At 40.9% G+C, this 22703-nt stretch overlaps 1 protein-coding gene across 6 annotated transcripts in view; it reads left to right on the top strand.

The window, feature by feature from the left end:
- The window catches only part of ASH2L (ASH2 like, histone lysine methyltransferase complex subunit), a 38163-nt gene extending 18873 nt beyond the window's left edge, over positions 1–19290 (top strand). For all 6 annotated transcript variants that reach the window (XM_068532207.1, XM_068532209.1, XM_068532206.1 and 3 more), the window contains 11 exons: positions 772–867; positions 1545–1640; positions 2513–2588; positions 4853–4946; positions 5694–5911; positions 12347–12514; positions 12812–13005; positions 16162–16254; positions 17574–17672; positions 18400–18459; positions 18556–19290. In XM_068532207.1, the coding sequence (XP_068388308.1) occupies positions 772–867; positions 1545–1640; positions 2513–2588; positions 4853–4946; positions 5694–5911; positions 12347–12514; positions 12812–13005; positions 16162–16254; positions 17574–17672; positions 18400–18459; positions 18556–18663 (1302 nt within the window). In that variant the 3' untranslated portion in view covers positions 18664–19290. The remainder of the gene's footprint in view (positions 1–771; positions 868–1544; positions 1641–2512; positions 2589–4852; positions 4947–5693; positions 5912–12346; positions 12515–12811; positions 13006–16161; positions 16255–17573; positions 17673–18399; positions 18460–18555) is intronic.
- Positions 19291–22703: the final 3413 nt, after the last annotated feature.

Below are 22703 nucleotides of genomic sequence, written 5' to 3'. Positions count from 1 at the left end.
AGACTACTGAGTCATCACACTCTAGAGCCCGTGCCAAAACTAGAGAGAAGCCCGCACACCACAACTAAGACCCGACACAGCCAAATAAATAAATAAATAAATAAATATTTTTTAAAAAATTCACTTGGTGACCGTTTAGATGCGCAGGTTGTACGAGAAGAACAAGAGTGACTCTGTGTCAAGCCTGTGACTCTGGGTGACAGGCGATTCTGAGTGTTAAGAGCAGATTTATGAGGTGAGGTACAGAGTTCAGTCTTGGTCACGAGAAGTCTGAGGTGCCTGCGGGGTTTCCAGGTGGAGATGTGTCTGGTGGGGAGGAACAGGAGCTCAGGAGAGAGAGTACTTGGGAGTCATCTTACAGAGTTAGGGCAGATCTTTTCCCTTTAACTGGATTATAAGCCCTATGTGACTAAGAGTTGTATATACTTGTTTGAATCAGAATCTTTTTTTTTTTTTTTTTTTTTGGCTGCGCCTTGCTGCATGCCGGCTCTTAGTTCCCCGACCAGGGATCGAAGCCGTGCCCCCTGCAGTGGAAGCGCGGAGTCTTAACCACTGGACCACCAGGGAAGTCCTTGTATATGTATACTTGTTTGAAATTCCCCACAACCTATATGTTGTTCGCATGCAATTATGTATTTGTTCAGTTATTAAAAGGCAAAACATGAATTTGTCTTTTGATTCTGACAAGGTCTTTGAAAATGCTTTTTTTTTTGTGAGTATAATTTTGAAAGCAACTATAAAAGCTTTAGTATATTTTGTTTTAAAAATTAGGATATCATACCATTTATTGATAAATATTGGGAGTGCATGACGACCAGACAGAGACCTGGGAAACTGACCTGGCCAAATAACATTGTTAAAACGATGGTAAGTAGGCTAAAATTGATTAGACTCAACATTTAGAAAACCAGTGTTCCTTGTAAGAATTTATATATATATATGTGTATATATATATTTTTTTGGTCTCACTGAAATAATGTGATGACTGAGAAAATGAGAACAACTTAGTATTAAATCTTGGAGCGCAATTGTAAATTTTAATAGTTTTCCCACAAAATCAGTAAATTGTACATTGTGTCTTAAATGAAGACATGGTAGTTTTATGTATGATGCTGAAACCTTTGTCCAGTGCACTTTGGCAAGTATAATTTTTTATATTGAAATTGGAGACAATTGTTTTCATTGATTAAAAAAAAAAACAAAACTCTGAACATTACTGTCCTTAGAATTAGAGAGAGCACCTGGGGAGAAGTCAGCGCAAGCTGTTAACAGTATGTATCTCTGTGAGATGCAGGGATGGGTGAGGGTTATCAAGGACAGTGGCTCTCATTGTTTTAAGTTTCTCTATTGTTTGAATTTTTTGATGGTCATGCATTAATTTTCTAATCAGGGAAAAACAATACTGTTGTGTGTTGGGTTTTTCCTGGTGAGGGGCGGGCTTTGGGATTTGGAGATTACACCTAGGGATTGGAGTTAGCAGTTCATTCATCCATTCATTTTAAGTATAAAATTTCCAGTAATACTAAAATACTGTTTCCTTTTAGAGTAAAGAAAGAGATGTATTCTTAGTAAAGGAACACCCCGATCCTGGGAGTAAGGACCCAGAAGAAGATTACCCCAAATTTGGCCTTCTGGATCAGGTACATTAATATGCTTCATAATCCCCTTTTGATTTTTAAGCCATGGGGACAGAGAGAATCAGCCTTTGTTTACATTTGTATATTTGCCACTTACAAACGCCCATAGCATGGTGGGTTCCAAATAAATGGTTCTTACTACACATGGAAAGAAAGAACACTCACCTTAAACCAGGAGACTGGTGTTTTAGTTCTGGCTCTTCCCTAAAATGTTATGACTCGATGCGTGTCACTTTTATCTTTTTTAACTTCCATTTCCTCACTTGTAACACAAATATGCCATTCCAAGTTATTTCTCCTTTTCTTTCCATCTCAAATTTTGCTCTAAAAACATTTGTTAGTGTGAAGAAAAATTTGCTGTGAAGAAGAATTTGTGTTGTGTATCTAGCATAATATGAGGAAAAAGAAAACTTCCCCTCTTTGTTTAAATGGCAGGGGTCACATCCAGCACCTCAGGAGATCAAATCTTTCAGCTGTGCCTTAAAATGTTTGATTTGCCCATATTGAAAATTTAAGATTTCATATAGAAATTCAGATTTCTGCCTTTTCTTGTAAAATGCGAAGCTCTAAGAGAAAAAAATTCGAAGCTCTGACTACACTGGGTCTGGTTCCCACAGGGAGGTGCGCCCTTGGCCTGGCCGTACCCCCCAGCACGGGTTGGTTGCCACTCATCCTCATTCTTAAACCACTTGGATCCTTACACTTGGCTGCCTCACACGTGTTACTGGCTGATCCCTGAAGCATGTAACTTTGGGACCTCTGCAGGTTTCAGATCTAGGTTGTCATTCAATTAGAATTTCTCCTGTTCTTTTGAGCATTGCCAGGTTGGTTTGATTAGATAGCCTCCCTTTATAATTGAATATTTTTCCCTCTAGGATCTTAGTAACATTGGTCCTGCTTATGACAACCAAAAACAAAGCAGTGCTGTGTCTACCAGTGGGAATCTAAATGGTAAGTGTTTCAGTGTCTCATCGATGAAATACCTGTAAGCTGTTGAATCCAGATGTGCCTAGAATTGGGCAGTCTTTGGGTTGACTCTTAACTGGATATTTACTAAGATGCTTTAAAGTCCAAATCTCAATTTTTAGGAGCTAGCCAAGGGTTTGACAGATGGTAGTAGGGGAGAACTTTTTGTCATTTTACACTACAGTTTGGTCCTAAGTGAAACAGATTTAGCATAAAACAAGGTACAATTTTAAGGTCAGATTCGCTGTGTTTATATTAGACTCCCCATCTGTATCTTCATAACTAACACTTAATTTAGATTCACTTGCTCTGCACTCTTTTTCCTTAATTCAGCTGTTATATAATACACTTCCTGCCCATCTTCTCATTTTTCTTGCCCTTAATCTTCAGCTTATTCACATGACAGCATTTCTGTGTTGATCACCCACTGTAGCATATTTTTCTCTCTAACCCATCTAAGAGCAGGAAAGCCCTTTGCTGCTAATGGTAATCTAATGAGAGTGGGTATAATGGGGAGGTAGCTAGCTATTCATCTGACACATGGTGTCATTACCTTGTCTTTTGGAGTGGTAGCATCTTAAATATGTAATCATTTCCACTGTTACTAATATTCTAAGATGGGTGGGAAATAGCTAAGTGTATTGTTCATCTTTTTACATTATTTGTTAAAATTATGTAATTGTTAAATTACATAATTGTAATTTTAATCTCCTTTTAATTGTTAAAATTTGACAAATACATGGTGCCACTTCTGTTCTTACAGGTGGAGCCTCTTTTGGAGGTGAATTCCTCCTCTGTCTTCTTTCAGCCTCTCAGACTTAAGTATTTTGTGTTTTGGAAAATGCTTTTCGCTGAGTTGTGGTAGAAGCTAAACCTAAGTTAAATTTTTAAAGCATTGTGGAGATGGTGGCAGTAGCACTCGATATGAAACAGTAGTTCCGGTTTAATGTTAGTAATTGGAAGCTTGTACGTTGTCATATTCTGCCTAACATGGCCAGCAGTCCCCTTTGTGTTGCTTGTTTTGTTCAAGATGGATCTAAAACTTCTCTCAAAATAATTGAAATGCAGATGTCAATAAAAACTTAATAGTTTTTGATGAAGGTAACTCGAACTAGAGATGTTAATGTTGCAGCCGTTTAACATTAAGCCTTTTATGAGGACTAGGAATGACAAGCTGGTATGTTCGTAAAAGGAAGTTCAGTATGAATCTGGTCCTGTCTATGCAGAATATGACCTGCCTTCTGTGTCTTGATCCTCTTTTTATTGCAGCAGAACTGCTGATAATTTCCAAGCTTGCCCCAAATTAAGATACAGTACTTCATGCAGTTGTTTACATAAAGGTGTTTTCCTACAGTCCAGGGATATTTTCTGGAAGTTGGAAAAACAAACTGAGAGGGATGACAGAACTGGACAAATATTTCAGAGTACCTATTTTAGAAATATACAAGGTAGTATTCCTTGTGGCCCTTGTATGTAGCTCATTTTTTAAAAAAAGAAAATTTATAAATTCTCTATGGGTATTTTCTCTTAATTCCACAAGCCAGGTTAGTCTAACCTAAATTTGGGGCATTGGCACAATTTTAATAATTGTAAAGATCGCCTGCTAAATTTAAAGCCGCCTTTCCTGCTTGTGTCACAGACAACCATACTGGATGCCTAGTAGCACTGGACAGAAACACCTTTTTAGTACCTCTGTTTTTGTTTCCCATGTTTGGTGTACTTTTGTCTTGTTGGAAGTTCAAGTCCAGCGCTTTAGCAGATGCTGTGCCTCTCTTATGCTTATGGAGTGTGCGCCATGTGGAGTTCAAGCACGCGCGCACCCCCTTATAGTGAGGACATTCTCTCCTTATGGGTGTTTGTATTCACTTGGGTGGAGAAGGGTTTTATCCATGCACTTGTTTCTAGCTGTGGGTGTTTGGAATCTGAACGAGTGGAAATGCATTTGTGTCACATCCTCGGAAAGTGTACTAGTAGTTGCAGTTCATTTAAGAAGCGAAGGTCGAAACTATAACACAGGTAGCGTTAGTGCTAGGTTCACTGGGCTTACTGCCAGAACCCAGAGTCCTGGGGTGGGAGCCGCTCAGCAGACTCGTTCTGAACCAGGGGGAAGCGCAGTCTGCTTTCAGGCAGGAAATCCTCCTGTGGTGTTACACAAATGCACGCTGGGAGTGTCAGTCCCCGAGGAGTGTCAGCATCCCCACGGGGCGTCTGTCACAGCTCATTGAAAGTGATCTGCCTTTTCTTTAAAGGGGGAATTGCAGCGGGAAGCAGTGGAAAAGGAAGAGGAGCTAAGCGCAAACAGCAGGATGGCGGGGCCACAGGGACCACCAAGAAGGCCCGGAGGTGGGCAGAACACCCGCCCCACTCACCTCTGTTAGAGCGCCCTCTGCGGCTGGCAGAGTCCGTCAGCAGGGAAGAGCTCAGGTGTCTGAGGACGCAAGCCTGTCCCTTTTTCTCAGATCCTTAGCACTTTGAGGGGTAAATGAGCCCCAGACTAGGTGACCTGTTTTAGGAACTTGTTACTAAGTGAAACAGCCCTGGGGCAACAGCCCTGGGGCAGCACGCCTGTGGTGATTTACCTGGGAGCAAAGTTCCGTTAAGGCTTCTTGAGGAAGAGTAGATGAACCAGAGAGAGTGAAACCGATATTGAATGTTAGCCCTTTTACGTAAACTTTCTGCCTCTCCCCTCTCATGGCTGTTCCCTTCACTTTGTTCAATACTGAGGTGGCGAAATCCAGGTCAGTTCTTATTCAGCCTGGAAACAGGTAGTAAGTGCTCATATCTCTTGAGTTTCTGTTCACTAGTTATAGTAATAAATATACTAAAGGCAACTGCCCTTGTTCCTCTGTACCCTTTCTCCCCTGTGATCTACTGGCTCAGTTTCATAGATACCCATACAGATTAAAGTAATTTTCATTTCCCCGTTTTGCCAGCAGAGGGCAGGATGATCTATTTGAATAATGAAAAGCATTTGAAGTTGCATGTGTTCCAGCTGAACTCTAATAAATCAGAGGCCTTTTTTTACAGAAGTGAAGGCACTGGAGCTAGAGGGGGTTTTAGTTTCTTGATTTTATTTTTTCCTTTCTGCAGTGACCCTTTGTTTTCTGCTCAGCGCCTTCCCCCTCATGGCTACCCCTTGGAACACCCATTTAACAAAGATGGCTATCGGTATATTCTAGCTGAGCCCGATCCCCACGCCCCTGACCCTGAGAAGCTTGAACTCGACTGCTGGGCAGGAAAACCGATTCCTGGAGACCTCTACAGAGCCTGCTTGTATGAACGGGTTTTGTTAGCCCTACATGATCGAGGTAGGTAAGCTATTAATGATCGTGTTGGACCCAGTGTTACTTTGAACTTCTGTCGTCAGCTGTGTCCCGTCTAGAATTCGACGGACACGTCAGTCTGCTACAGCTCCCTCACCCCCATCTCTGGCTAGACCCAGCCAGGATGTGCAAGAAATAATTTCTTCCTTTTCTTTTCTTATAAGCTCTAGCCAATTATATATGGTGTGTGGGTTTTTTTTTAACTTTCTATTTTGAACTAATTTTAAACTTACAGTACAGTTGCAAAAATAATAGAATTTCCATATATCCCTCATCAAGCTTCCCCTAATAATAAGATCTTACATAACCATAGTACAGTTATCAAAACCAGGAGATTAACATCGGTAAATGCTATGAATGAAACTAAAGACTTTAAATTTCACCAATTTTTCCTCTAGTGCCTCTTTTCTAGGATCACATTGCATTTAGTTATTTCCCCTTAGTCTGTTGCAGTATTAATCAGTTACATTGTTGACTGTTCCTCAGTGAGGGTCTGTCTGACTTTTTTTCATGATGAGACTGAGGTGTTGCACTTTTGGAAGAACACCGCAGACATGAATCCTTCCCACTGCATCACCTCATGAGCTGGTGATGTCGATGTGTCTTATTATTGGTTGTGTTGTCTTATTATTGGTTGCATTAAGGTGGTTTCTGCTGTCTCTCTCTACTGTCTTTCCCTTTATAGTTCATAAATATCTTAGGGAAAGATACTGCGAGGCTATGCAAGTATCCCGTTTCTCTGTAAAGTTTTGCCCACTAATTTTAACATCCATCAGTGGATCTTGTCGGCAACAGTTGTTAATGTGGTATTTGCCTGATCATTTGCTATTTATTCCTTCCTTTCTTTATTATTTAATTGATTATTTTTATCAGTGTGCATTTAACAGATATTTATTTTATTTTGTTGCTCAAATTACTCCAGCTTTGGCCATTAGGAGCTTCTTTAGGTTGGTTCCTGTGTTTTCTTTCTTTTTTTTTTTTTTTAATTGAAGTATAGTTGACTTACAATATTGTATTACTTTCAGGTGTACAACATAATGATTCAATATTTTTATAGATTATACTCCATTTAAAGTTATTATAAAATAATGGCTATATTTCCTGATGCTGTACAATATATCCTTAAAGCATCATTTTTTTTTTAATTGGGGTATAGTTGCTTTATTTATTTTTTATTGGGTATTTGTTTTATGCATAGTGGTTTGTACCTCTTGATCCCCTAACCCTATCTCGCCCCTCCTCCCTTCCCTCTCCTCCTGGTAACCACTAGTCTGTTCTCTATATACGTCAGTCTCTTTCTGTTTTGTCATGTACATTCATTTGGTTTTTTAGATTCCACATATAAATGATAACAGAGTATTTGTCCTTCTCTGTCTGATTTAGTTCGCTGAGCATAATACCCTCCAGGTCCACCTACATTGTTGCGAATGGAATCTTGTGTCCTTTCGATAAGCGCCATCATTTTTTTTTCCTTACTTGCTGGCGTCACAAGATGTTTTTGGTTCATCTCATATTTTCCGTGCTCCAGGCCAAGTATCGGCTCCTTCTCCAAGGAGCCCGGGTTCCTTTGATTGGAGAATGGTGTTTAGAAATGAAGATGTGAGCGTTTGGTGTGCTTACTGTTACAGGGTGTTGCTTCTAGGCTTCTGCAGTGGACTGAGGTGGGAAATGTATGTCCGTATCCTGACCGACACATATATACATGCCTATACTGAGTTTACTGTGCTACCTTGGATTTTAATCAAACACCACAAGGTTGTTCCAGCCTTCCACCTTTCCATATTTGTAACTTCTTTCTTGAACAGTAAGAGACCTGACTCTAATTACCTCCAATACATTTTCTTACTCGTTCATGTCTAATATGCACATAAGGTGGTTTGAGAATTGCAAACCACTGTAGGAAACATTCCCTAACTAGATTACAGCATTTATATACAGCTCTTTCTGTCTTAGCCTTGCATATCCCATCAGGATACTGCTAACTTAGATTAGTTCTTTCCTTCCCCACCTCCTTCAGTGTGCTTATGGTTTTCATTTGTGATACGGTAGGCTCAGTTGTTAGTGTTGGTATGCCATTTGGGGTTCTCCCACATCTTGGGGGCATGTGCGTCTGTGTCAGGGGAGTGTGAAGGGTATGTGCAACATTACTGTAGTTCTAGAGCTACTGTTGTTCACAAAGGTTTGCCCAGAGTCATCCCTCCTCACCCCTGCTGCCCCACTCTCATTTCCTCTTTTTCTCCCACTTTCCCACCCACCCTCTACATGACCAGTCTCTCTAGTTTCTAGTTCATCCTTTATTTCTTCTGCACAGGTGAGCACACACGTGTGTATTTCCTTTTATCTCCTTTTTTCATACATGAAGGGCAGCATACTGTAGATAGTCTTGCATTTTGCTTCATGCCGTTACTCCATGCCAGTTCAAAGAGCTCGTCCTCATTTTTTTCTTTTTTTAACTTTATGATATGGCATTATGTGGATGTACATGGTTTATTCAACCACTCTGAATATGGGCACTTAGATTGTTTCCAGGATTTTGGATTCATCAAGAGGCAGTGAATAACCATGGGCTTGTGTGTTTTTATATTTTTGGTGGTATACGTTCATGGTTGAATTCTAGAAGTGGAATTGCTGGACCAAACGGTAAGTAAGTATATACCTAGTTTTGTTAGATATTGCCAAATTCCCCTTCACGTGGCTGTGCCGGTTTGCATTCCCATCAGCAATGTAGAGAATGTTTGTTTCCCCATAACCTCACAAACAGAAGGTGTTGTCCTAGATTTTAATTTTGGCCAGCCTGGGAGGTGAGAAATGGAATCTCAGTGTTTTAATTTGTGTTTCTTTGAGTTTGAACATTTTCTTTCATGTTTAAAAGTCATTACCTTGTGAATTATGTTTGTGTTTTTTTATTTCCCATTTTTCTGTTGGTATTTTGGTCTTTTGTCCCTTTATGTGCTAGGGATGTTAGTTAGCCCTTTGTTTGTGGAATATGTTGTAAACATTTTCTCCCAGTTTTTCAGTTGTCTTTTAACTTTGTTTATGACTTTTTTGTCATGCAAAACTCTTTTTAATGTATAATAGTTCTTTTAATGGCATAATTTATTCAATTATTCAGAGAATAGCATTCATTATCCATTAGAATGTGAAAGTGAATTTAAATAAACTACTTTTAGACAAGTGTACCTCATGGATTTCTTTGCTGTTTTTCTGAAGTATTAATGCAAATCCAGATAGCATATTATTTCACCCATAGATATCTCAGTATTTATCTCCAACGAGGATTTTAAGAAACATAGCCACTGTGCCATTATCTTACCCGATAGAGGTGAATAATAATTTCTTAATTATTCCATACTCAGTCCATATTCACATTTCCACAGTTGTTTAAAATATGCCTCTTTCAGTTGTTTCTTTGAATTGAATCTAAACATGTCCATATAGTTATTCCATTGGGAAGCCCATTCATTATTTCTTGAATTGATGCTAAAAGCTGTAACACTTGTACTGATGCTAGTCATTCAGAAGTGAAGGAGTCGAGTGAAGTCACTTGGACGTAATCCCTCAGTTTAATGACCATGGTACATGGATCGGTTTGACTCCTGTGAGTGACAAGCATACTTTGATAGTAGGGAAGGGCCAAATAAGTGACTTCAGGGTTTAAGAAGTGAGCCTTGTCGTGTTTCGCTCCGCATAATAACTATAATTCTGGAGGGGAAAAAATGGGAGAACACTGGCCCTTATTTAGCAGTAACATGTTAGAACTTAATACGTAGGATAGCAGTGGCTGCCTGCTGTTTATGCTGAGCCTTTTAAAAGTTAACAATAAATCTATATTGCATCTTTTAAACTTTTTATTTTGAAATAGTCTCAGATTTATTTAAAACAAAAAAGTAAGAACAGTACTAAACTTTTTTTTTTCCTGAACTACTTGAGAGTCAGTTGCCATGATGCTGTCTCACCTTTGAGAACTTTGTTGTGTATTTCTTACAAACAAGGACATTCTCCTTGTGTTACCTAGTGCTGCATAACGAATTACCATAAAGCTTAGCATTCTAAAACTACCAGTGTTTATCATCCCATAGTTTCTGAGCGTTGGGAATCTGGGAGCAGCTTAGCTGTGTGGTCTGGCTCAGGAAGACTCAGGAAGTTGCAGTCAAGCTCTTAGCTGGGGATGGCGGTCTGTTTCCAAGATGGCTCAGTCACGTGGCTTTGACGGGACACCCTCAGGTCCTCACTGTGTAGGCCTCTCCGTAGACTGCTAATTTGTCCTCATCCATGAAAGCTAACTTCTCCTAGAGCAAGTTCTCCAAGAGAGCTGTAAAGAGTTTGACCTATCTTGAAGTGGGACAGTCACTTCAACTTCATTATATTTGTTACAAGAAATTAGTCGCTAAATTCAGCCCACACTCAAGTGGAGGGAAATTAGGCTCCACCTCTTGAAAGAAAGAATATGAAAGAACTAGTGGATATTTTTTTAAACTTTCACATCTTACAGAACTGACACAACAGTCAAAATCAGGAAATTAGCATCTGATTACTACCATCCAATGCTCATATTCTATCCAGGTTTCCCCAGTTGATCCAGAATGTCCATTATAGCAGAAGGGTCCAGTTGAGAATCATTTGCTGCATTTAGTTGTCGTGACTCTTAAGTCTTCAGTCTGGAACAGCTTCTCCATCTTTCCTAGACTTTGACCTTGACGCTTTTGAAAGTTAGAAGGCGGTTATTTTACAGAATATCCCTCAGTTTGGTTTCCTCTCGTTCCTCATGATCCAAGTTCTGCATCTTCAACAGGAATATCACAGAAACAATCTCACATACTACATCCAAGTCACAGTGTCCCTTCCAGTTGGCTTAGACTGTCCCCTTATGTTACATAATGGTTTCTTAGTAAAGTAAGATTCAAACTATACACAGAGGTCGAGAGGTGAATACAGTGAGGCTCCATATAGGATGGATGGATGGATTGATTGATTGATTGATTGATTGATTGATTGATTTATGGCTGTGTTGGGTCTTCGTTTCTGCGCGAGGGCTTCCTCTAGCTGCGGCAAGCGGGGGCCACTCTTCATCGCGGTGCGCGGGCCTCTCACTATCGCGGCCTCTCACTATCGCGGCCTCTCTTGTTGCGGAGCACAGGCTCCAGACGCGCAGGCTCAGTAGTTGTGGCTCACGGGCCCAGTTGCTCCGCGGCATGTGGGATCTTCCCAGACCGGGGCTCGGACCCGTGTCCCCTGCATTGTCAGGCAGATTCTCAACCACTGCGCCACCAGGGAAGCCCTCCATATAGTTTTCATCCAGATTTAACAGTTATCAAGGTTTTGCCGTATTTGTTTTATCTGCTCCTTTGTTTCACTGTCTCTTTTTTTTTTAATTTTTAAGAAGTAAGTCTCACCCTATGTCCTCTTAAAAATATGTATCTCTAAAAAGTATGGAGTTTGCTTTTATAGCCACAAGCTCTTATCACACTTAGCAAAACATATAATTCCTTGCTATCATCTGAATTCAGTCCAAATCAGATTTCCTTGATTGTCTCAAATATCTTTTTATCTTCCTACAAAATACTTATTAATTACAAAGGGGAAATAGTAATTTTATAGTGGAGAAACCTGGAAGGCACCACCTTAACCAAGTGATCAGAGTTTAACATCACCGTTTGGACAGCATGTGCTTCCTGACCTGACGTACTGAGAGGCCTGGCAGTACTGCAGTGGTGTCCCGGCAGAGGCATGACCTGGACCCAGACAGGAGGAAGCATCGGACAGACCTGTTTGAGGGACAGTTCTACAAACCAAGTGACCAGTACCCTTCAGAATGTCAGGGTCATGAAAGACCTGAGGAGACACGACAACTAGATGAAATGGGGGATCTTGGATTAGATCCTGGAACAAAAAAAGGATGTTATTTGGATAATTGGTTTAACTCGAAGGTGACCTATAGATTAATGTAACAGTATTGTGTCAATGTCAATTTTCTGGTTTTGATCCTTGTGTGATGGTCACAGATGGTGTTAACACTTGGCAAGCCGAGTGAAGGACATGTGAGGACTCCACTATTTTTGAAAGTTTGAAATTGTTTCAAATAAAAAGTCTTCTAAAGGGTGGTTTATTCACATCAGGATCCAAACACATTACAACTGGTTTGTTATATTTTAGGGAATAGACAAGTATTAGTTTTAACCTGCCATCTTAAATAATCCATTTAATAAAAACTGCTTACTTGACAGCTTTCTTCCTTTTTCTTTCTTTCTCCTCCTTCATCTATATCTGGAGACTTTTAAACTCCTGAACTAATATTTCAAATTCCTGACTTGATATTTCTGATTTTTTATTTCGTTTTACTGGAGGGTAAGAGTTTGTGGCAGTTGTCTCCAAGTATTTCAAATAAGTTGCAGGCCTTTGTTTTAATCTCCATCACTGCAGCTCCCCAGTTAAAGATCTCCGATGACCGGCTGACTGTGGTCGGAGAGAAGGGCTACTCTATGGTTCGGGCTTCTCATGGGGTTCGGAAAGGTGCCTGGTACTTTGAAATCACGGTGGATGAGATGCCGCCAGACACCGCTGCCAGGCTGGGCTGGTCCCAGCCGTTAGGTAAGCTGGGGCTATGATACGGACGTGGCAACAGGTGGAGAGGTATAGACCATCTGGCTGAGCTTCACGACTTGTAGGCTTATTGGATTGTGGTCATAAAATTCAATTCCTGAGGGTTTAGGTGGTTTGCAGTTCCTAGGAATATTTTTATAATTCATTGCTTGTGAGAAATAGTTTGTTAGCCATTTTACAAAACTGGCAAAAAAGTAAAAATAAAAAAGGAGTAGAATATTTTCCTTTAGCAAACCAGAGTTGACTTGCAGTTCTGACTTCCTGTGTATCTTTTTATTGGGACAGGTAACCTTCAAGCTCCCTTAGGTTATGATAAATTTAGCTATTCTTGGCGGAGCAAAAAGGGGACCAAATTCCACCAGTCTATTGGCAAGCACTACTCTTCTGGCTATGGACAGGGAGATGTCCTGGGGTTTTATATCAGTCTTCCTGAAGACACAGAGACAGCCAAGTCACTGCCCGATACCTATAAAGATAAGGTGAGTCTGTCCTCCCGAGAGATTCCTGGGTTTGAAGACCCGTGGCAGCCGATGCCTTCAACTGTGTGTTCTCTTAGTGATGCTTATCCATTTACATCTTTCCCAACATTTCATTTTGAAAATTTTAAGACATAACAAAATTGAAAGAATTTAAAAGTCAGTGTCCAGATACCCATCACCTAGATTCTGCCATTAACATGTTATCCATTCATTCCTCCACCCACATCCCCACCCACCCACCCACCCATTCATCCATGTTTTTTTAACCCCCCGCCAAGTACTTAAGGGTGCATATCATTAGCTAGAGATTAACTTTTGTTTTGTTTTTTCTTTTGATATAAAATTTACAATATAAAATGAAATGTACAAATTTTAAGTGTATGTTCACTGAGTTTTGAGGTTGAGCCAAACCCCTGTGGAGACGCTGAATCTTACACCTCAGGAAGTTCCCTCAGACTCCATCCTAGTCAGTGCCAGCTCCTACCCCCACGGAGGCGACCACTGTTGTGAATTTTTCCCCACATCACAATTCTGTTCCATTAGTTTTGCTTGTTCTTGAACTCATGTAAATGGAACCATGCAGTGTGTGATCTTTTGTGTCTGGCTTTTATTGTTTGTCATAATGCTTTTGAGATTCTTCCATGCTGTTACAGGAATCTGTGGTTTGTTCCTTTTTACTGCAGGGTAGTTTCCATTGTGCAATACCACAGTGCTTGCCTATATTCCTATTAATGGACACTGGGGCCATTTCAAGTTCGGGTTTATTATACATAAAGTTGCTATGCATATTCTTGTACAGACCTTTTTTGTCAACATGTTTTTATTTCTTTTTAGTCATTGCCTAGAAATAGAATTACTGGGTCATTATACATTTAGTTTTATAAGAGATTGTCAGACTCTCCATTCCCACTAACAGTGTATGAGTATTTTAGTTGCACTACATCCTTGCTAGCATTTGTTGTTATCAAACAATTCTAGCCACTTCGGTGGGCGTGTAGTAGTATCTCGTTTGGTTTAAATTAGCATTTCTTTGGTGACTAATGATACTGGACATTTTTTCATGTGCTTACTGGCCATTCATCTGCTTTTGTGAAGTTTCTGTTCAAATATTTTGACTTTTTAAAAAAATTGGGTTGTTCGTCTTCTTAATGAGTTGTAGGAGTTCTTCATATATTCTGGATTACAGTCTTTTGTTGGAAATGGCTTTTTAAAAAGTATTTTTCTCCTACTCTGACTTTTCTATTCATTTTCTTAATGGTGTCTTCTGATGAACTGAAGTTCTTAATTTTTATGAAGTCCATCTCAGATTTTTCTTTAGAATTATATTGCTTTCTACGAGTGAATAAATCTTTGCCTGCTCTCAGGAAGTCATGAAGGTATTCTTCCATGTTTTCTTTGAAAACATGGTTTTAGCTCTTACATCTAGGTTTCTGATCCACCTTGAATTCATTTTTGTGAATGACATGGAGTAGAGGTCAAGGTTAGGTTTTTTTTTTTAATATAAATTTATTTATTTATTTTTGGCTGTGTTGGGTCTTCGTTGCTGCACGTGGGCTTTCTCTAGTTGCGGTGAGCGGGAGCTACTCTTCGTTGCGGTGTGCGGGCTTCTTATTGTGGTGGCTTCTCTTGTTGCAGAGCACGGGCTGTAGGTGTGCGGGCTTCAGTAGGTGTGGCACGCAGGCTCTAGACCGCAGGCTCAGTAGTTGTGGCGCACGGGCTTAGTTGCTCCGCGGCATGTGGGATCTTCCCGGACCAGGGCTCGAACCCGTGTCCCCTGTATTGGCAGGTGGATTCTTAACCACTGCGCCACCAGGGAAGCCCCCAAGTTTAGGGTTTTTTTCTGTGTTGATACCCTCTTATTCTAGCCCCATTTTTTGAAAACTCCTTTCCTCATTTCTTTGGTTCCTTTTGTGACAGTCCAATGACTGTGGAGATCTATTCCTGGGCTCTCTGTTCCGCTCATCTATTTGTTGACCTTTATTTCTGCCAGTGCCACACTGTCCTGATTATGGTAGCTTTAGAGTAAGTGCTTAAATCGGGTGGTGTCTCCTCCAAGGTTGTTCTGATAATAAGCAGTCAGAGCACATTGTGTTGGTGGCATCACACTGTTGACTTTCGTCACTCCTGCCACCACCTAGAACCTTCAACCACATGAGTGCTTGGTTCTACAGTGCACAGAGGTCTACAGTTACCGTGAGGATACTGTTGGAATCCTTAAAATTATTTACTGTTTCATTTCCGTTATAAAAATTTGTGTTTAATTTGAATAAGCAATTACTAATATGTCCATAAAATGGAATACTGTGGATCTGTTCAGAAGCTACATATATACAGATATAAAATGACCTCAGGTGTATATTGTTGAATGAAAAAGTCAGGCTGCAAATCAGAATGGATAGTATGCTGCCATTTGTATGCCTTTTAATTTTGAAGATATTAATATATGCCAAGACTTTCTAGAAGGATACCTGGACACTGGAACAGTGATTGCTTTTGGCAACAGAAAACTGAGTGTGGAGGGACATGGTGGGAGAGAGTCTTCATTTTGTGTTCTTGTATACCTCTTGAATTTTTTTCACCACGCTCAGTGTATGTATGTGTGAAAAAATTCAAATCTAAGAAAACAAATGTCGGAGAATTCCCTGGTGGTCCAGTGGCTAGGACTCCACGCTTTCACTACTGAGGGTGCAGGTTTAATCCCTGATCAGGGAACTAAGATCCCACGAGCCACGTGGTGCGGCCACAAAAAAAAGTTAAAAAAAGAAAATTAATGTCATATGTTAACCTGGGAGTGAATAGTTAAACAGAGTCTTGGGAACCAGTAAGAAAGGAGTGACCCAGAGACCACCTGTGGGAGAAACAGGTAGGGAACTAAGAGGGAACGAAGTGACCCCCCCCCCCCCCCAAATCTTAGTAAGGGCCTTTTGTGAAAATATTTAACAAGCATGTGCCATCTGGTAATTCTTAAGACACACATAGTTGTTCAAAATCTAACAAAGCTGACTCTGCAAAGATTTTAAATTTCTGTTTAGAACACAAGGACTCAGTGCTATTTGTGTGAATCTGGCTTTTTTTTCCCCCCCATGATCATGTAGCTGATGCTTCATTTTTCCTTTTTTTTTTTTTTTTTTCTTTCCTTCTCTCTTGGTTTTCAAGGCTTTGATAAAGTTCAAGAGTTATTTGTATTTTGAAGAAAAAGACTTTGTGGATAAAGCAGAGAAGAGCCTAAAGCAGACTCCCCATAGCGAGGTGAGTCATGGTCATCAAAATGTCAGAATTAGAAGAATTTGAACATTGGGTCCAACCCCCTTATTATGAAAGTGAGGGAATTGAGGCCCACAGGGTGGATGAAGGGATTTCTGCTAACAGAGCAGCAGCAGGGCCAGCGCACTCTCCTGCCTGCCGTGTTTTGTTCTTTTGGGCTACCTGCTGCTGCCGTGAGAGGGATGACCTGGATTCTTAGAGAAAAGGGGGTATAAAACAGTGGCCAAATAAAGTCTCAGGGCAATTGAGGAAGCAAGTCAGAGATACTTAATCCTTTGTCAGAGGAGGTAGCAAGTGCGAAAGGAGGAAACTGGAATAGGAGATTCAGGGCCTCGCTGCGTGACCCGGGGGGCAGCAGGAGCTGTGATGGCTCGTTCAGTGCCTTCTAGAACTTTCCCTGCCTCCCTTCTCCAGGGTTGTTGGGAACACGTTTGCCCAAGGTCATAGCACAATCAAAGAAGGGCTGGTGCATCTGGACCAACCACAAGGGCCCAAAATAGAAGGGGAAGGGATGGAAGAAAGTTCTGAGCTGGAAACATTTTTCCATAAAAATGCTGTGAAGCCACCTGCATCAGTAATAAAAGCAAATGTAGGAGAAATAAACTAGGATTCCGATTGTTTTTAGGGAAAAAGTAGTAAAGGGAAACAGTTAATTGAGCTAAGGAGATAATACAGCCAGAAAATACAGCCAGGCAGACGATAGCTCTTGCTGGGAAGAAGAGGTAGAGAAAGTTACTTCAGAAAAAGGAGCCTTTTCTGAAGTCCATCCATAGTGGTTAAGAGAATATTCAGGATAGTTTTGAGAGAGAAAGGACAAAGAAATGAGGATTCAGAGACTTTGACAGAAGATCCTGCGAGATTTTCAAAGTAGAAATGCAGAAGTGAGGACCTAAGGCAAGGGAAGGGGACAGATAAATGAGCTCAAAAGGGTATAGTTCCAAGGGATTGTTACCTTTTATAAATATAATGTAATGAAAAACAGAAAGTGGAACTGTTTGATATAAGTAGCATAGGAATTCAGAAAGCAAATAAACCTGAGGACCAAGAAAAAAAAGCACCATTGCACCTCAAAAAAAACCAAAAAAAAAACCTGAGGACCAGCTGGAATAGTGCATGTAGATAGGCTCTGAAAAATCTAAGGTATTATATAAATGTCAGCTATTGCTATTACACAAGCTACATGCTATTCTTAGGATTTCTTCAAGTGCTGCCACCATACTGCTAATAAAGGGTTCTCCAACGGAGTTCTTTTTTAGTTTGTTCTTTTTTAAAATTCTGAAGTAAAACCGTGGTTTTTGTTTCAGATAATTTTTTATAAAAATGGTGTCAATCAAGGTGTGGCTTACAAAGATATTTTTGAGGGGGTTTACTTTCCGGCCATCTCGCTGTACAAGAGCTGCACGGTACGTATCGCCTGTTCATCCTGTGAACACAACTTGAGGGAGATAGGTGGACGGCTGTGGTGAAAGAGCCATAGATGGGATTCTAGAAGGAAATCTGAAAGGCCTAGGAGTGGGATGGGAGCGTATTCCTCCTGTTACTGCTTGTTCCAAAAACATGTGGGTCCTCCAGGAAGTATCTGCTTGGACAGATAAAGATCATGCAGTTATTGTAAAGCCCCATACCTTTCCTTTGGACGTGCTGTGTGGCCACTGTTGTTCAGTGTAAAGGATCTAAAGTATTTACACGCATAAATCAATTTGGTGTTATGTGTCGTGATAACCTACCGTCATTAGTAACTGTTGCTTATAGTGATTTTTTAAAAAATATGATCCAGCATGAAGGGACTATCATTAGAGCCTACCAGCTAAAAAAACCAAACTATTTGAAAAGGCAATGCCTGGAAGTTTCCACGTCCTCTTACTCTGTCAGTAGCCCCCATTGAAGTAATATAAGGAAATCTTTAGGTTATAAACAGGAATCAGCACAAGTTTATTTTATTTACCTAATTCTTGACGGCTATTATAGGGTATTGACCACTTTTAGCAGTATTAATGTGTATCATTTGTTTCAGTTATACCGTGAATATCACAGCTACATTTAAAGCGAGAAATTTCCCATGTCACGTGAAGGTGTTCACTACTTTCTTCTTTTGTTTCTTCATGTCTGCTTGGATTGAATTTATCCCAGGTCTCCATTAACTTTGGACCATGCTTCAAGTATCCTCCAAAGGACCTCATGTACCGCCCTGTGAGTAACGTTGAACGTGTCTGCGTGCATCCTCAGTCTTCTTGCTGCACTTCCTCCAGTCTCACCTCCCCTCTCTGTTCCTTGTTCCTCCCGCAGATGAGTGACATGGGCTGGGGCGCTGTGGTGGAACACACTCTGGCTGACGTCTTGTATCACGTGGAAACAGAAGTGGATGGGAGGCGGAGTCCCCCGTGGGAACCCTGACCAAGTCCCCTTTTCTTTGCAGACACGGACTTCCTGGGGAATAATATGAGCGGGTTTTGTTTTTGTTTTTTAACTGTGGCAAATGTTTTCCCGAAGATACTGCAGAACACAGCCTCTGCTGTAGCAAATTAGAGGCCGGGTGGGTCTGAGAGAGACTCCCTGCCCTTCAGCACTCCCCCTTCTATCATGGCTTTTACTTCGTGTGCCATTCCCAACAGCTGCCGACCCTGGGATCCCATAAGCGCCCCGTGAACTGGGCCTGTGCCATGTACCCCACCAGCTGAGACTTGCTGCTTACTGTGTTTTCTAAGGAGTGGGTAACCTTGCCCAAGTAGCTAACATGTTTAAAGACATGTCCTTCTGCGGGCATTGCTTCCATCCCGCCTGGTTCCCAAGGAAGTGGTGGGCCTGTTTCTGAGAACAGCTGAAATCCATGGCTGTACATTCCAAACCAGTTTAACAGCTCTTTCCTTTCGCCGTGGGTGTGTTTTTGTTATTAATTTTGAGGTGTACCTTTGAACACTGGGATCTCTGAAACTACTAGGTCTGTAGAACTATACTTGTGAAGGGAACTTGCTTGCAGCTTTAACAATTAGAAACTCTTCCCAAATAAAACTTGTCTTCGAGTGTGTGTGGCACTTTGCTTCCCTTTCAGGTTGGGGTCCATGTGGCGACAGTGTCGGAACAGTAAGGCACTCTGAGGAAGGGGAGCCAGCCTTGGAGGAGAGACAGGTTTCTATCTCCACCCTCCCCCGTTGTTCGTTCCCTCCAGCCAATTTGACCACCCCCTCTTATCCTGTGAAACCCGACTCTCAAGAAGGTGAACAGGGGGCACTTCCCTGGGGGTCCAATGGCTAAGGCTCTGCGCTTCCAATGCAGGAGGCCCAGGTCCGATCCCTGGTCAGGGAACTAGATCCCACATGCCGCAACTAAAGATCCTACGTGCCACAGCTAAGACCCGGCACAGCCAAATAAATTAATTAATTAATTAATTTAAAAAAATAAATTTATTTATTTATTTATTTATTTTTGCCTGCGTTGGGTCTTTGTTGCTGCACGTGGGCTTTCTCTAGTTGCAGCGAGCGGGGGCTACTCTTCGTTGCAGGGTGCGGGCTTCTCATTGCGGTGGCTTCTCTTGTTTCGGAGCACAGGCTCTAGGTGCGTGGGCTTCAGTAGTTGTGGCACGCAGGCTCAGTAGTTGTGGCTCACAGGTTCTAGAGTGCAGGCTCAGTAGTTGTGGTGCACGGGCTTAGTTGCTCCGTGGCATGTGGGATCTTCCTGGACCAGGGCTCAAACCCGTGTCCCCTGCATTGGCAGGAGGATTCTTAACCACTGCGCCACCAGGGAAGTCCTAAATAAATATTTTTTTTTTAAAAAGGTGAACAGGAACTTAAAAGGGTAAATGGTCTCCCTCCAGCTCTTCCCTTTGAACTTGTGTGTTGATCTGTGCAGGTTATCTTCCTGCCTTGCTTATCTTCCTTTGTAATACATGATGATTAAAGGACAGTTTTCAGAAGACTAAAAACTAGAATGTAAGAATGAGCCTTCCCCGGGGTCCCTGAGTGCTTCCCTGTCCCCCTTTTAATCAGTGGCAATGCAGTCCTCCCAGGATTGCTCCAGACTTCCCTGCGTGTAACTTCCTACCTAGGTTAATAGAGTGGTTCACCAAGAGTCCGGTAATATGTTGCCAAGGATCCCCATATATTATGCCTGTTTAATTTCCCAAATTTCAAGTGACTGTTGGTATCTTAACACAGAAGCTTTGACTAATGTATTTGTCTCCTAATGAATCACCCAGACCCAGGGTCTTTGTTTCGGTCATTCCACCTCTCTTAACAGGAAACCCAACAGAATCAGGCTGAGGTCTATTCATTCGTGGTCTTATGGAGCAGACTTGGTTATAAAGCTTCTGGATCATCAGGGTTTGAAGAACTCTAAGTAAACGAGGATGGTGTTATCTAGAGGAAGCTGGAGATGAATTCTTTGTAGCATGAATTACCACACATGTAAGTTATGCACCCACTCTCCATTTAAATGATCAAATTAGGGGTTTGTGCATTTCGCTTTCATAAATTGGAGGTTACAGAAATAATGATTTTTGCCTGTTTATACTGCATATTCTGTGTGTGTGTTTTGATTAGATTCATTTGAAGGGCTCAAAGAATACCCACTCTTCTTATAGTCCTATATAAAATGGTTTCTGTAAGCAGATCATCACTGACAATTCATTTTATTCCAGTGTAAAATTAAACAAGTGAGAAAATATCTCCCCAGGTACCTCAAAGACACAGTTGCATAGTTTGAAAAAGGCAAATTATAATCAAACTCAAAACCATGGTGTGTGTTGAAAGCCCACTTCTTTACTGTCAGCCTGTTCTCTTGAAACCGGAGCATATGTTGCTCTACACATCTTTCAACAAGTAACCCTTTCTCTTAGCTGGGAGTAGATGATAATTCTGTTCTAGAAACACTTTTACAATTATCCCATCTCACTCTGAAGCTCCTGGCTGGATAAACATAATTTCATCTATGCCAAAAATAGACTACTAAGAAACAATCAGAATAAATATTAATAAATATCTCTATCAGTTGTAAATTCTCAGTACCTCAATAAATTATAACAGCATTCCTGCTACTGCTCATTTGTTTAATAAATAAGCTAGAATTCTAATTCCAAATGGTGTAAATCATCAATGCTGTTAGCACTGGAATGGAAGAGCTTCAAGTGATTATGGAATGGAAAAGCTTCAAGTGATAATGGTTACGTTTTCATCCTACTTACACATTTTAGCCAAATAACCCCACCTCAACTTACATTTTTTAAGCACCAATTCTCTGAATCTTGGAAAGGGATTTTGCTGTCACCCTATCACCCCTTCTTCCAGCCATCTCCTCCAAAATAGTAAAACATTGACCTGTTAAAGCAGAGAAATTGGCAGCCCCGAGTCAAGCTAAGAGGAAATGTAATAGACTCCAAACTAAAGATTCAGCTCCCTTTTTAGGTCTAAACAATCACTAATGGGAAAGTAATAAAATTTGCTTTTGTTTGATTTTATCTTAGTAATACCATTCTGTCACTCGCCTTTGGTTCTATCCTTTTAATTAGGTAAATAAAAATCTTCAGTCATAATCTTCATCTTCCAATGCCCGTTAATCAGCTACCAGCTATAAAGTTCTTTTAAGAACTGATTTAGTCTTGTGCTTATCCTGTAAATTAAATTTTTATGAAAGATTCTGGTGACAGATCCTCCATGATTGAATGACCTAAGGCCCCTGGAGTTTTTCCTTTGAATGAGGTAGGGGACTTAGTTTAACTAATTAAAGTCTTCATCCATGACTCCTTTAGTATGAAGTTGCAATTTGCTAGCATGGATTTTAAGAGTAGAATTTTAAAACAGGTACAGACTAAAGTTTTTGTGTTAGTTACGATTCTTTATTCTGACTACTGCTCATGGAAGAAGTAGGGGAATAAGTCTGATAATTAGTTTTGTATTTTTTCATTAAGATAACTTGAACTAGAGTTCCGGACGGTATCTGCTGTGGGAGTTGCTTGTTCTTTGGCGCAGTTCTCTGCCGTCTTGGTGGAGGAGCAGAGGGTTTCAGGAGGCCCTGTGTAAGACCTGCTGTGTCTGCACACGTGGCCCACAGGGAACGGCGCTCTCGAGCTCATTGAGCATGCGGCCCTAATCCTTGTATTTTGCACCCTCTGCACCCTGCGTTCGTTAACTGGTAGCATGTTAAAGATGTTTCTAGGTAGACAAGTAAGGACCCAGAAAAAAAAGTTTTACAAATATTTTGGGACTCCTAGGCTTCATTTTACAACTAATCAGTGAATGAAGTTAAAAGAGCCTTGTCCCCACTTTCTTGGTACTAAAATGTTACCCATCTGAGTTCTAGTATCATATTGGAAATGCACCACCATCCCATCCCACTGTCCCTGGATGAAGATCTTTAACAGACTTGTAGGCTTCCAGCAGAGACCTCCTCGTGAGCCTGCAAGCGCGCTCAGCTGGGAGCCGTTGGCAGCAGCAGGCTGGTCT

This window comes from Eschrichtius robustus, chromosome 21 (genome assembly GCF_028021215.1).
Source record: "Eschrichtius robustus isolate mEscRob2 chromosome 21, mEscRob2.pri, whole genome shotgun sequence".
Lineage (NCBI taxonomy): Eukaryota > Metazoa > Chordata > Mammalia > Artiodactyla > Eschrichtiidae > Eschrichtius > Eschrichtius robustus.
Note: the sequence above shows the minus strand (reverse complement) of the source record. Positions and strands in the feature narration are given on the sequence as shown.